Source organism: Oryctolagus cuniculus, chromosome 7, assembly GCF_964237555.1.
Source record: "Oryctolagus cuniculus chromosome 7, mOryCun1.1, whole genome shotgun sequence".
NCBI lineage: Eukaryota > Metazoa > Chordata > Mammalia > Lagomorpha > Leporidae > Oryctolagus > Oryctolagus cuniculus.
The window spans coordinates 164,385,161-164,397,938 of record NC_091438.1 but is presented as its reverse complement, the minus strand read 5'-3'; the positions used below and the strand labels follow the sequence as shown (position 1 = coordinate 164,397,938).

The 12,778-nt window shown below is 69.1% G+C and overlaps 2 protein-coding genes across 9 annotated transcripts in view; one reads left to right on the top strand and one right to left on the bottom strand.

Annotated features, from left to right (window-relative positions):
• The window catches only part of NOC2L (NOC2 like nucleolar associated transcriptional repressor), a 13,072-nt gene extending 3,995 nt beyond the window's left edge, over positions 1-9,077 (bottom strand). Inside the window, exons 1-14 of the mRNA XM_051839499.2 lie at positions 8,209-9,077; positions 7,929-8,090; positions 6,159-6,330; positions 5,949-6,080; positions 5,252-5,372; positions 5,084-5,174; positions 4,051-4,129; positions 3,862-3,972; positions 3,519-3,632; positions 2,854-3,042; positions 2,541-2,680; positions 1,457-1,568; positions 466-579; positions 189-290 (exon numbers count right to left, since the gene is read on the bottom strand). Of these exons, the coding sequence (XP_051695459.2) occupies positions 189-290; positions 466-579; positions 1,457-1,568; positions 2,541-2,680; positions 2,854-3,042; positions 3,519-3,632; positions 3,862-3,972; positions 4,051-4,129; positions 5,084-5,174; positions 5,252-5,372; positions 5,949-6,080; positions 6,159-6,330; positions 7,929-8,090; positions 8,209-9,077 (2,508 nt within the window). The remainder of the gene's footprint in view (positions 1-188; positions 291-465; positions 580-1,456; positions 1,569-2,540; positions 2,681-2,853; positions 3,043-3,518; positions 3,633-3,861; positions 3,973-4,050; positions 4,130-5,083; positions 5,175-5,251; positions 5,373-5,948; positions 6,081-6,158; positions 6,331-7,928; positions 8,091-8,208) is intronic.
• Positions 9,049-12,778, top strand: KLHL17 (kelch like family member 17). Of its 8 annotated transcripts, XM_051839501.2 has the most exons (12): positions 9,049-9,182; positions 9,304-9,536; positions 9,663-9,784; positions 9,859-10,080; positions 10,215-10,331; positions 10,493-10,706; positions 10,815-10,959; positions 11,037-11,204; positions 11,505-11,593; positions 11,687-11,760; positions 11,896-12,077; positions 12,152-12,763. In XM_051839501.2, exons 1-12 carry the CDS (start codon positions 9,076-9,078, stop codon positions 12,378-12,380), a joined length of 1,902 nt encoding a protein of 633 aa, XP_051695461.1. In that variant the 5' UTR covers positions 9,049-9,075; the 3' UTR covers positions 12,381-12,763. The 8 variants fall into 8 exon arrangements, with proteins under 8 accessions (XP_051695461.1, XP_069935538.1, XP_069935537.1 ...); XM_070079437.1 differs by lacking the exon at positions 11,505-11,593 and having other exon boundaries at positions 11,641-11,747; positions 12,152-12,778; XM_070079436.1 differs by lacking the exon at positions 11,505-11,593 and having other exon boundaries at positions 11,641-11,747; positions 11,878-12,077; positions 12,152-12,778.

Below are 12,778 nucleotides of genomic sequence, written 5' to 3'. Positions count from 1 at the left end.
CAACATCAGCGTGGGAGCCCCAAGCTGGCCAGGCCGTGCTGCTGGCCCTGTGAGGCTGGGCCAAGGTCACCTCCTGCTTTGGCCCCTGAGCGTGTGAGCAGCTGAGCTGTTACACACTAGATGGTCAGCTATGAAGTGGGGCGCCAGGGGTCTGGGCAGAGGCAGGGCCACCAGGTAGCAGCACGCACCTGCAAGACAGCCGGCAGCACCAGCTCGGGGAAGGCAATGCTGTGGGCGTGGCTGTGCAGGTGCTCCAGGGTGAGGTCACACAGCTGCTCCACCAGGCCATCCTACAGCGCAAGAGAGGAGGGGGACGTGGCTTCTCAGGATATTCCCATCTCGGGCTGACAGGCAGGAGCCACAGGAAGTGGCCCACAGCTTCCCAGAAGCTACCACCAGCCTCAGGCAGCTGGGAGTGATGAACCCCTAGGGCCCCACCCTGGACACCCACAGAGACAGCCTCACCCGGTATGCCTTCTCCTGCAGGTTGACGTTCGACAGCTTCAGGATCACGGAGAAGTTGATAGGCCTGGAGCTCATGCGGCCTGGCCTTCGGTTGAAGTCAACCTGCTGGAAAACCTGCCCCAAGAGGGAGCTGTGTCGGCAACCCCAGCCACATGCTGGTCCTCAGGCCCGCACCCAGACCTCAGACCTGCACCCTGCCTGAGACTCACACCTGGGCCCCAGATCCGCACCCTCCCTCAGGCCTGTGTGGAGCTCATGCGAACCCCGGGACCTGCACCCGGGCCTCAGACCCATCTGGAGGTCAGGGACAGGCAGCCTGGCACAGCCCCATGGCCGTCCAGCATCTGCCCGGGTTCCCACTGCCACTGCAGCCTCCCTTTCCAGCGATGACAGAGGCCTGGTCGTGGGGTTCGTGGCCGCAGCCGGGGCTGCGGCAACAGAGAACACAGCAGGGTCTCTGAGGAGGCCCTGGCAGCTTCCCCTCTACATCCTCCCCAGAAACCACAGCTGAGCACCAGGCGTGGCCTTTCTGAGCGCAGGTCAGCAGCCCAGCCTGACCCTTCCCAGCCCCAGGAAGCCGTCACGCAGGTCCTGGGCAGGCGAACCTGGGAGGGCAGGCTGGTGGGGGAGGGGCCCACGCAGGAGGGCAGCTGCCAATAGCTAAGCCACGGATTCACACCCAGGCAGCGACTGATCCGCAGGGGTGCCCAGGCTGAGTGGAGGCTGGCTCCCCAGACCTCCCTGCAGGCAGACACAGAGGAGCAGGCTGTGCCCTGAGTGCTGCGGGGAGCCAAGCACACTTCAGGACGAGGGCTTCCAGAGCAGGGCCGAGACGGAGGGTGCAGGCCGTGCAGCCAGGGCGGCAGACGGGGTCTCTGCACAACTCCTGCCACTCGGGGGCCTTGGGGGAGGCGGAGGTTGTCTGGCCTGACTGCACACCACGCCCCTTTCCCTGAGTGGCAGGTGTGCACACACGGCCCCGGGCACTCACCTCGAGGATGAAGGGCAGCACTGGGACAAAGGTGCCCGTGTGCTCCGACAGCAGCGTCAGGGCGCGTATGCAGTGCATGCGCAGGGGGTAGAAGCGGGCAGTGGGCACCAGCCTGGGGGACAGAAAGGAACAATAAGCAGAGGCCCCACACAGCCTGACTCCTGGCCCAGAGGGGGCCTCCAGTGCTCCTGTCAAAACTAAGACACAGCCCCAGGGGCTGGCACCGTGGCACACGAAGCTTCCGCCTGCAGTGCCGGTATCCCATATGGGTGCTGGTTCGTGTCCTGGCTGCTCCACTTCCCAACCAGCTCTCTGCTATGGCCTGGGAAAGCAGCAGAAAATGGCCCAGGTCCTTGGGCCCCTGCACCCATGTGGGAGACCTGGATGAGCTCCTGGCTCCTGGCTTTGGATTGGCACAGCTCCGACCGTTGCAGGAGTGAACCAGCGTATTGAAGACGTTTCTCTGTCTCTCCCTCTCTTTGTAACTCTGCCTCTCAAGTGAGTAAATACAATCTTGAAACAAAAAGAGGGAGATGGGAGACCAGGAGAAGCACCTGGCTCCTGCCTTCGGATCAGCGCGGTGCACTGGACGCAGCGCGCCGGCCGTGGCGGCCATTGGAGGGTGAACCAACGGCAAAGGAAGACCTTTCTCTCTGTCTCTCTCTCACTGTCCACTCTATCAAAAAAAAAAAAAAAAGAAAAAAAAAGAAATAAAAAGAGGGGGAGGGCAGCACGAGTCCCCCAAACACAGCAGAGCCTGATTCAAGCCCCAGCGCTAAGGACACGCCTCCCCGCTCTGCCACTCCTACACAGGGGCCACTCCCTCCTGCCTCCCTTCCCAGCCCTGAGAAGCCAGGGCTCAGGAGGACAGAGACGCCCCCTCCTGGCCAGAGGGACACACAGGCTGCTGCTCCAGCCTCCCAGGCCCCCCCAACGATATGCTCTGGCCCACAAACCCCACAAAGCTCACTCGGCCTAGCACCAGCGTGCTGGCCCCATGGCTAAGCCACCTGTAGGAGGGTGGGGACCCCGGCCCGTCCTCCTCTCTGCCCTTGGGACAGCCCCACTGGCCCAAAAGACTCACTTGATACAGCCGATGATGACCTGGGAGAGGGGGTAGACCAAAGGCCGGAGGGCTTCGCCAGGGCCGCTGGAGCTGAGCACACGGCACCACAGGTAGAGGCAGTGCACGTACTGCCAGTTGTACACAGACTGGTACGTGTCCTGCTTGGGACAACGACACCCCTCAGCAGGGCAGCCCCACACTGCCACGGCAGCAGCCCCGCAGGGCGTCTCTACCTCGCACAGGGGTCCCGGCAGCAGCAGCCCCACCCACGGCCCCATGAACAAAGGCCAGCCCCCACCAAGGCCCCGGTGGGCAGACTCCTGGCCTGTACCTTCCTGCGTGTGGTCATGGCGTTGCGTAGGTGGATGGCAAGCTGGCGGATGTAGAGGAAGGCCAGCTGGTAGGCCAGGCCAGGGTCCAGGGCCAGCAGCTCGGTCAGCGTGCGCTGCATGAAGGTGATGAGCGGCAGGCTGCCGGGAGACGTGAACCTGCAGTTCCTCACATACGTGAGGTACATGTGCTGCGGGGAGACCCTGGTCAGACGCCAGCCCACACCTGGGCCCAGGTAGGGACCACTGCCTGGCGAGAGCCCAACACACGTGTGCCCTCCAGCCTCGGTCAGGTAGCCTGGCGTGCACCGTGAGGAGTGGTCTCGGGGAAGCGGGCAAGGAGAGGAGGCCCTGCACAGGCTGGGCTGTGCGGGGGCCCCGCGGGTCTCATGCACTGGAGGAGCCCTGGCTCGGGCCCCCTGCGATCCCCCTCAGTGCCCGACACCCTCACCCACCGAGAGCTGCACAGCAGACAGCTGGGCGGTGCCCGAGCAGGCCCAGGGGCTCCTCCCGTCCGTCCCTGCCCCCAACTTCTCAGTAAGCAGCCGTGACCCAGGGGCCTGTCCTGCCCCGAGCCACAGTGGGACCCAGCAAGGGGCATGGACTGCAAAGGCAGCAGCCGCAGCCCTCGAGCAGACCCCCCCCCCCCGACCCTGGCCCGCCTTACCTTGAGCACCGGGCTCAGGAACGGGTCCTTCTTGTGGCGGCACACCCTCAGCAGGACCAGGAAGGCCAGCACACGCAGGGACTCCTCACCCGTGCTCCACAGCACCACCATCCTCTGGGGGCAGGAGGTGTCAGGTGGCCCCCGAGCCAGCACCAGAGCTGGGCCCCTGCTGGCAGACAGCCCTTCCCCCACCCTTCCCAGAGCCTCAGAGAGGCTGGGCCTCAGGTTGGTCAGAGAGAAACCAAGACACACGACCCCACATGGACCGTGGGCGGGCAGGGGGAGGGTCGTCAGGGCTCTGCGGGGCCATGGGGCCCTGTGGGACGGGGACAGGCAGGCCCACCTTGAGCAGCATGCGGCACTGCTTGGGGAAGGTCAGGAAGTAGGGCACCAGGCCGCTGACGTGCTGCAGCACCGCCGCTGTCACCGTCGCTTCCGCCAGGCAGGTGGCCAGCTGGGGAGGCAGAAGGGGACAGTGAGGCCCACACACGCCCAGGCCCGGGACCCAGGAAAAGCCAGGGACGCTGTGCACCTGCACGACGGAGCTCAAGTAGGCCTTCACATCCACGCGGAGCTTACCCCACAGCGGGCTGCTGGACGGCTGCAGAGTCCTGCAGGGAACACCCCCGTCAGCACAAGGCCCCGGGCCTCAGCCCGCGGCGGCCTTGGCGAGCCCACACCTCGGCCCACACCCACGACACGCGGGCAGACAGGGCCTCTGAAGTGTGGCCAGGGAATGGAGACCAACCACACTGCGCACTCTCGAGCCCTGTGGGACCCCTGCCCTGGGGGCCTCTTTCCGATACAGCCTCTTCTGCGGTCCCTTTGCCCCACCCCCACCAGGTCAGGCACCCCAGCTCTGCAGGGGCCCTCGAGGGTGCCACCCGCAGCTGTGAGCCGCTGTCCTCGGCCTAGGGAAGCAAGCAGATGACCCCTGAGTTTCTTGGGGCACTGACAATACCCATGCACTGTGCTACATGAAATCCACGGAAACACGGGCACAAGGGCAGAGGCCCCTCCAGAGGCTGCACCGAGCTCTACATCCCAGCCACCCCCTCACAGTGACCGCTGCCCACTCAGCTCCTTGTCCCTCTGTGTGCCCTGCACAAGTTCACACCCTGCTGACGGCCAGTAGGGTCCAACCACTACCAGGTGCTCCCAGCTCCAGGCTGCTGCTGCTGCACCCCAGAGCCCCCGGAGAACTCTCATCCTCCCCTGCGAAGCCCCTGCTGCTGTGTGGCCGTGCACCCCCAGCCCACCACACCCTACTCTCCCAGGGCCATGGCCACGCTGCTACCCTCTCCACCTTCCACTGCCACTCCTGCGCTGGCACCAAGGCCCCTTGCACCCGTGCCGGCCTCCTGGGACAGGCCGGCACGAGCAACACGCAGCATGGAAGACTTGCGCTGTGACCTGGGAACACGCGACAGAGTTGAGCACACACCACCCTCTTTGGGAAACGCAGGGAAAGGAGAGGGTAGGGCCACCCCAGCCGACCCGAGTGCCTCTTCTGGGGGTCCCTCATGCCAACGCCCCGCCCCCACCACGCGCCCCTTTCCGCTCACCTGCTTCTGTCCCTGGGTGCCCTCCCGAACAGCAGCTTCTGCAAACAGCCACAAAGGTCTCGGATGCAGAAGGTGACCAGGGCGTTGAACACTGCAACAAGAGGGACCCAGACGTCACCGCCAGGACGGGGGTGACAGCGCCCGGCCCGGGGGCCCTGCCCGGCTCACCAGCGCTGTCTGTGACCCGGAACCTGCTGCCCTCGACAGCTTCCTGGTCGCCTTGAGTGGTGGCCACTGCTGCCCGGAACGCCTGCACCACTTGGCGGAACAGCTTCGGAGTGAGGTTTTGCTGGGGGAGGACATGGAGGACGATGGGCAGCCGGCCTGCAGGCCCTGCCCTGAGCAGCTCCCCACCCACAGCCAGCTCCTCATGAAGCGCCAGCAGGCCGGTGTGGCTGGAGTGCCCCAGAGCTCGTGTCCACAAGCAGAGCCCTCAAAGGTGCGGGTGAATGGGGTCTAGAGGGGCTAACGGGTTAGCAGCGGTCACGGGCGGCTTTGTAGAGGTCTGGTTTAGCACGCTCCCGCCGCCCAGGCCACGCCCCCCACCGGCACCGGCACCGGCACTGGCACCGACTCTGTCCCCGCGTCCAGAGCCGAGAGCCAGCAGCCTTCTTCCTGCCTGAGACGCTCAGTTACAGCAACAGAAGCCATCTGAGGCCACCCAGGGAACTGACCCCGGGGCACGGGGGCCCCGACACACAGTGAGGGCAAAGGCAGAGCCCCTGGACCCACCGGGCGTGGGGGGCGGGTCGTAGCCACGAGAGGACGGCACTGAATGGGACTGACTGGTGGGCTTGGGGCCTCAAGCGAGGCCAGGCAGGCTGCTCAGGGACCCCCGCTGCCCCCACCCAGTGCCGCTCCTCACCTTTGCTGCCTGCTTCCATCTCTCAACCAGGGCGAGGGTCACAGGAACAGAGCCCTCCTCCCCCTGCAGGCCCCTGGAGGGCCCACCCTTGTTTTCTTCCTCTTCTGCCCCGTCCTCCTCGCCACTCGCTTCCTGCAGTCAGAGGGCCAGGCTGGGGCAGGGCAGAGACACAGGCGCCCCCACCCCAGCCTGGGTCTGCCTGGGCCTCACCTCCAGCCTGTCGGGCAGGGAGTGGGACGGCTCCACCTCGTCCTCGCTGTCCGAGTCGCTGAAGTCCAGCAGGCTCCGGTCGTTTTCCTGTAGAAACTTGTAGAACTCGGGGTCTCTGCTCTCCAGGCGAGACAGCTGCTCCTTGTGCTCGGAGGCCCGGCCTCTCCCCCTCCTGAGAGGGTGGCGGTCAGTGGGTCCAGGGGAGACCCCCCAGCAGGGGCAGGGTGGGGCTCCTCGTCCCCCACACCGCCAGCCTCCCCGGAGCCTACACCTGCCCCTGGAGCAAGCACGCAGACAGTGCCCCAGGAAGTCAGTTTTCAGGGCGCAGACTCAGGGTCCCGGGCACTGCTTCAACACGGTCACCCCAAGCCCAACGCACAAACACCAAATGCCGCCCCAGGCAGGCTGTGCTGGCCTCGGACGGGAGCAACTCCTCCCTCGCAGGGTTCAGCCCACCACACCCCCTGCACCCCGTTCTCAGCGTCCCACCTCCCATGAGCTCCGGGATAGGGGCCTGGCCCCAGGTCCAGGCTCCTCCCACAGCGGCTCGCCTCCACTCTGCCATCCCCACCATCTGCCCTCATCCCACCTCCAGCTTCTCCTCCCACAGCCACGCGGGGTTGGGGGGCGACGCGCGGGGGGGGGGGCCGGCACTGGGGACGTCAGCGTCCCACGCCTGCTCCCTGCTGACGGCCCAAGTGCTTGGACCCCGGCACCGCATGGGAGACCCAGATGGAGCTCCGGCCTCCTGGATCAGGATCGGCCCAGACAAGCCTGCTGCAGCCATTTGGGGAGTGAACCAGCAGATGGAAAATCTCTCCCTCCCTCCCTTTCTTGCCCCAGCGCTCAGATAAGCGGCAGAAAGCAAGCAAGCAGAGAAAAGCAGCAGGAGCAGGACGCCCGACGCTGCCTCCACCGCCCGCTGTCTTCCCTCTCGTGGCTGCCGCTTCTCCCTCCCACCGGCCAGCCGCCACCACCTGCCTGAGACGCAGACCCCTGCCCGTCGCAGAAAAGGCCTGCCGTGGAGGGAGGCCGGGGGGTCGGGACCCCGGGCGGGGCGGAGCGGGCAGGGGTCGGGACCCCGAGACGGGGCAGCAGCCCTGGGGCGGAGCGAACGGGGATCGGGACCCCAGGACGGAGCAGCGTCCTCGGAGCGGAGCGGGCCGGGAGTCGGGACCCGGCGCGGGGCGGAGCGGACCGAGGGTCGGGACCCGGCGCGGGGCAGCGGCCTCGGGGCGGAGCTGGCCGGGAGTCGGGACCCCGGACGGGGCGGAGCGGACCGAGGGTCGGGACCCGGCGCGGGGCGGAGCGGACCGAGGGTCGGGACCCCGGACGGGGCGGAGCGGACCGAGGGTCGGGACCCCGGACGGGGCGGAGCGGACCGAGGGTCGGGACCCCGGACGGGGCGGAGCGGACCGAGGATCGGGACCCGGCGCGGGGCGGAGCGGACCGAGGGTCGGGACCCGGCACGGGGCGGAGCGGACCGAGGGTCGGGACCCGGCGCGGGGCGGAGCGGACCGAGGGTCGGGACCCGGCACGGGGCGGAGCGGACCGAGGATCGGGACCCGGCGCGGGGCGGAGCGGACCGAGGGTCGGGACCCCGGACGGGGCGGAGCGGACCGAGGGTCGGGACCCCGGACGGGGCGGAGCGGACCGAGGGTCGGGACCCGGCGCGGGGCGGAGCGGACCGAGGGTCGGGACCCGGCGCGGGGCAGCGGCCTCGGGGCGGAGCGGGCCGGGGCGAAGGGGGCTCTGCGCGCACGCCCTCACCTGACGGTGTTACCGCCGGGTGCACCCAGGCTCCGGGCAGCTCCGCGCGCCTCCCGCATCTCGGCTTCCAGCGCAGCCTCGGGCTCCGACTCGGACTCGGACTCCGACTCCGCATCGAAGCCGGAAGCCAGGAACTCGTCCACCGTCAGCTCTGCCAACCGCCTGCGGGCGACGCTGCGGTCACAGCTCGCCCCCAGCCGGGCTCGCCCCATCCCTACCGTGCCAGCACCGCCAAGGGGAGGAAGCTGCGCTCCCTTGCGCGGGAGGCGAATCCCCTCACCTCTTACGACTCCGCGATGCGGCCATGACACCGGCCCGCCGCGTGCGCCCGACTTCCGGCCCCAGAAGGCCGTGCGCCGGACGCACGTCCTCCGGACGGCCCCGCCCCGGCCCCGCCCTCTCCCCGCCCCTAGGGGCGGCTCTGTGGTTCTCGGTCCACGACACCGGCGGCCCTCGAGCGGGAGGGCGCGTTCGTGCCGCGCGCCTGGGGCCGGACTCCGACGGCCGCTCGCGGTTGCTTGTCCTCCTCCGTGGGGCGCGGCGCCCTGCGAAGGACGACGGCGGAGATCCCCATGCAAAGAGCGCAAACACATCAATAGCAAACGAGGGACGGGCGTGGACGAGCGCAGCGCGGGGCACCGGCGCAAAGCGCCTTGCGCCCTCGGGGTCCCCGACGGCCAAGCCCCCGCGGCGACTCTCTGGGCGCCCCGCCCACGCAAGCGCAGAGCGCGGGGCTGCGCGCGGGCGTCCCCCCCGCCTCCCTGTCGGTGCGGGCTGCGCCGGGGCCGTGACGCGGAAGCAGAGAGGCTGGGAAGCGGCCCAGACAGAACCCCGCTCGGGCGCGCCCCCGAGCCTGCGGAGCGGGTGGGCTCGCGGGCAGGCAGGCAAGCGGGGACCCTCGGCTCCCCCGCAGGGGCGCCCAAGCGGGGCTGCAGCCCGGGGCGCTTCCAGGAGGAGGCGGCGATCCCGCGTCCCTTCCCCGGGTCCCTGACGCCGCCGGGAACGCCGCGGCGGGGCGGGCGGCGCCGAGAAACAGCGGCTGCGGGCGCTCAGGCGGCGGCGGCGGCGGCGGGCGACGCGGGGCCGGCAGCCCTCCGGCCGGCGGTGCCTCTCAGCGCGCGTCCTCCGCGGTCCGGCGGCCGAATCCATGCAGCCGCGCAGCGAGCGCCCGGCCGGCAGGACGCAGAGTCCGGAGCACGGCAGCCCAGGGCCCGCGCCCGAGGCGCCGCCGCCCCCGCCGCCCCCGCCGCCGGCGTGAGTAGGGGTCGCGGCCGCGGGAGCGAGGGTGGCGGGCTGCAGGGACTCGCGGCGACCTTGAGCCGGGGCGCCGGGGGCCCCCCGCGCGCGGCGCTGACCCGGCCCTGCCCGCCCGCAGCCCTGAGGCGGAGCGCGCGCGGCCCCGGCAGCCCCGGCCCGCCGCCCCCATGGAGGGCCACAGCGTCGCGCACAACTCCAAGCGCCACTACCACGACGCCTTCGTCGCCATGAGCCGCATGCGGCAGCGCGGGCTGCTGTGCGACGTGGTGCTGCGCGTGGCGGCCACAGAGATCCGCGCGCACAAGGTGGTGCTGGCCTCGTGCAGCCCCTACTTCCACGCCATGTTCACGAGCAAGTACCGCAGGGGCGGCGCGGGCTCCCAGGGCTGTGCGGGACCCGCAGGGCTTCGGGGGGTGTGCGGGCTCCTGCGGGGAACGTGCGGGGCTCCCGCGCGCCCTTGACCCGCCATCCCCACAGACGAGATGAGCGAGAGCCGCCAGACGCACGTGACGCTGCACGACATCGACCCGCAGGCGCTGGACCAGCTGGTGCAGTTCGCCTACACGGCCGAGATCGTGGTGGGCGAGGGCAACGTGCAGGTGAGGGCGTCGGGCCGCGACCCCCGCGGCCGCCGCCGCCCCGGGCCTCCCCAGCTCCTCTCCTTGCCCCGCAGACGCTGCTGCCGGCCGCCAGCCTTCTGCAGCTCAACGGCGTGCGGGACGCCTGCTGCAAGTTCCTGCTGAGCCAGCTGGACCCCTCCAACTGCCTGGGCATCCGGGGCTTCGCGGATGCGCACGCCTGCGGCGAGCTGCTGCGCGCGGCCCACAGCTACGTGCTGCAGCACTTCGCCGACGTGGCCAAGACGGAGGAGTTCATGCTGCTGCCCCTGAAACAGGTGCGGGGCCCGGTCCTGCGTCCAGTGTCTGCCGGGGCCTCCGTGCGGGGCCGCTCCTGCCCCTGAACCCCCGCCCCTCCAGGCCTCCCTGGGCCGAGGAAACGCTTGGCAGCCTGAGGTCTGGGCGCCCCCAGGTGCTGGAGCTGGTCTCCAGCGACAGCCTGAACGTGCCCTCGGAGGAGGACGTGTACCGCGCTGTGCTGAGCTGGGTGAAGCACGACGTGGACGCGAGGCGGCAGCACGTGCCCCGGGTGAGGCTCCCACGGTGGCCCAGCCGCGTGTCCGGGCCCTAGGTGGGGAGCGCCCTGCTCCTGTCCCGAGAGTCCGTGGCGGGGCGGGTGTCAGCCCTGCAGCCAGCTCTGCCCAGGGTCCTGTCTGACCCTGGTGCCCCCACCCCCACCCCGCTCCCCAGCTGATGAAGTGTGTGCGGCTGCCCCTGCTGAGCCGAGACTTCCTGCTGGGCCACGTGGACGCTGAGAGCCTGGTGAGGCACCACCCCGACTGCAAGGACCTGATCATCGAGGCCCTCAAGTTCCACCTGCTGCCCGAGCAGAGGGGTGTCCTGGGCACCAGCCGGACACGGCCCCGGCGCTGTGAGGGCGCTGGGCCTGTGCTCTTTGCTGTGGGTACGCCGCCCCTGCCCATGTCCACCCAGGGGCCCCAAGCATGCACCGCACCCCGCCTCCCCCCGCGCTCTTCGCTGCACTGGAGCCGCATCACCACCCCTTCCCCAGGAGGCGGAAGCCTGTTTGCCATCCACGGGGACTGTGAGGCCTACGACACTCGCACTGACCGCTGGCACGTGGTAGCCTCCATGTCCACGCGCCGGGCCCGGGTGGGAGTGGCTGCCGTTGGGAACCGGCTGTACGCCGTGGGCGGGTGAGCACAGGGCCAGCCTCGGGTCAGGGCTCTGCACCTGCCCGCCTGGCCTTGACCGGTACCCGGCCCCTCCCCAGCTATGACGGGACCTCAGACCTGGCCACTGTGGAGTCGTACGACCCCGTGACCAACACGTGGCAACCCGAAGTGTCCATGGGCACGAGGCGGAGCTGCCTGGGCGTGGCCACCCTGCACGGGCTCCTGTATGCAGCAGGTGGCTATGACGGGGCCTCCTGCCTCAACAGGTAGTAGCTGGGGTGGGGGTGGGGGCCCTTGGCTTTCAGGCTGCCAAGGTGAGGCTGCCTCTGCCCAGGGGAACAAGGAGGGATTCCCGAGGCCTCTTGGGCCTGGACACTTTCCCGAGGCCTTTTCCACCACCTAGGGGCTGAGCACAGGTGCACACCCGGCCAGATCTAGTGGCTGTGCCCCCCGGTGGTTTCCATCTGTTAGCTCAGGTGGAAAGCTGGGAGCCGTGCAGAGGGAGAGCAGGTCCCAGGTGGGCCCGCCGGCTCTGCCGAGGGTCAGCGGTGCTCTGGCGCCCACAGTGCCGAGCGCTACGACCCCCTGACCGGAACGTGGACGTCCATTGCTGCCATGAGCACCCGGAGGCGCTACGTGCGTGTGGCCACTCTTGGTGGGTGACAGGGTCCCTGTGTGCTGTGCCTACCCCCTGCCCCCCAGGCTCCCACACCCAGCAGGAGCACCAAGGTCCATTGGCTTCCTGCAGATGGGAACCTGTATGCCGTGGGCGGTTACGACAGCTCGTCACACCTGGCCACCGTGGAGAAGTATGAGCCCCAGGTGCATAGCGCACCCCCGATACAGCTGCCCCGCCCATGTCCCCCAGCGGTTCCCTCCCCTGTCTCACAGAGACGCCAGGGAGGGGCAGGCTGCCCAGGGAGAGTCTGCCTCCAGCAGGTGCTGTGCCCGCCCCAGGTGAACGCCTGGACCCCCGTGGCCTCCATGCTGAGCAGGCGCAGCTCGGCGGGCGTGGCTGTGCTGGAGGGAGCCCTGTACGTGGCGGGGGGCAACGACGGCACCAGCTGCCTCAACTCGGTAGAGAGGTACAGCCCCAAGGCCGCAGCCTGGGAGAGCGTGGCGCCCATGAGCATCCGCAGGTGGGTCTGCGGGCCAGGGTCGGTGGTCAGGGCTCACCCTGCGCTGCCCCGGGGCTAACCCCCGCCACCCCCAGGAGCACGCACGACCTGGTGGCCATGGACGGCTGGCTGTACGCCGTAGGGGGCAACGACGGCAGCTCCAGCCTCAACTCCATCGAGAAGTACAACCCCCGGGCCAACAAGTGGGTGGCCGCGTCCTGCATGTTCACCCGGCGCAGCAGTGTGGGCGTGGCCGTGCTGGAGCTGCTCAACTTCCCGCCCCCGTCCTCACCCACGCTGTCTGTGTCCTCCACCAGCCTCTGAGCCCCGGCGCCCCGCACGGAGGCCTCCCACGTGCCTTACGCCCCCTCTCCCGGCCCCCCGCGCCGTCTGTCAGTGTCTCGGTGTTCATCTCTGTGTGTGCCGTTTATTTATTGGTTATTTATTGGTTTATTATTTATTTGCGGATGAGCCGTTTGTTTACTTTTAAAGCGTCGCCGTCCTTTGGGTCTGGGGACCGAACCACCCTGGGTGACCTCCTGAGAGCCTATGCTGGGGGGAGGGCCAACCCTGGCCTGCTCTGCACACCGCCTGCTCCTGGCCTCGGGGTGCCGTCCCCATGTCCTGGGTCTCGTGCCAGGCTGGGCACACAGATCCTACACAGCAATACAGCCGATGTGGACAATAAACGTGTTTCTGGGGCTCCATGGGCTTGCGGCTGA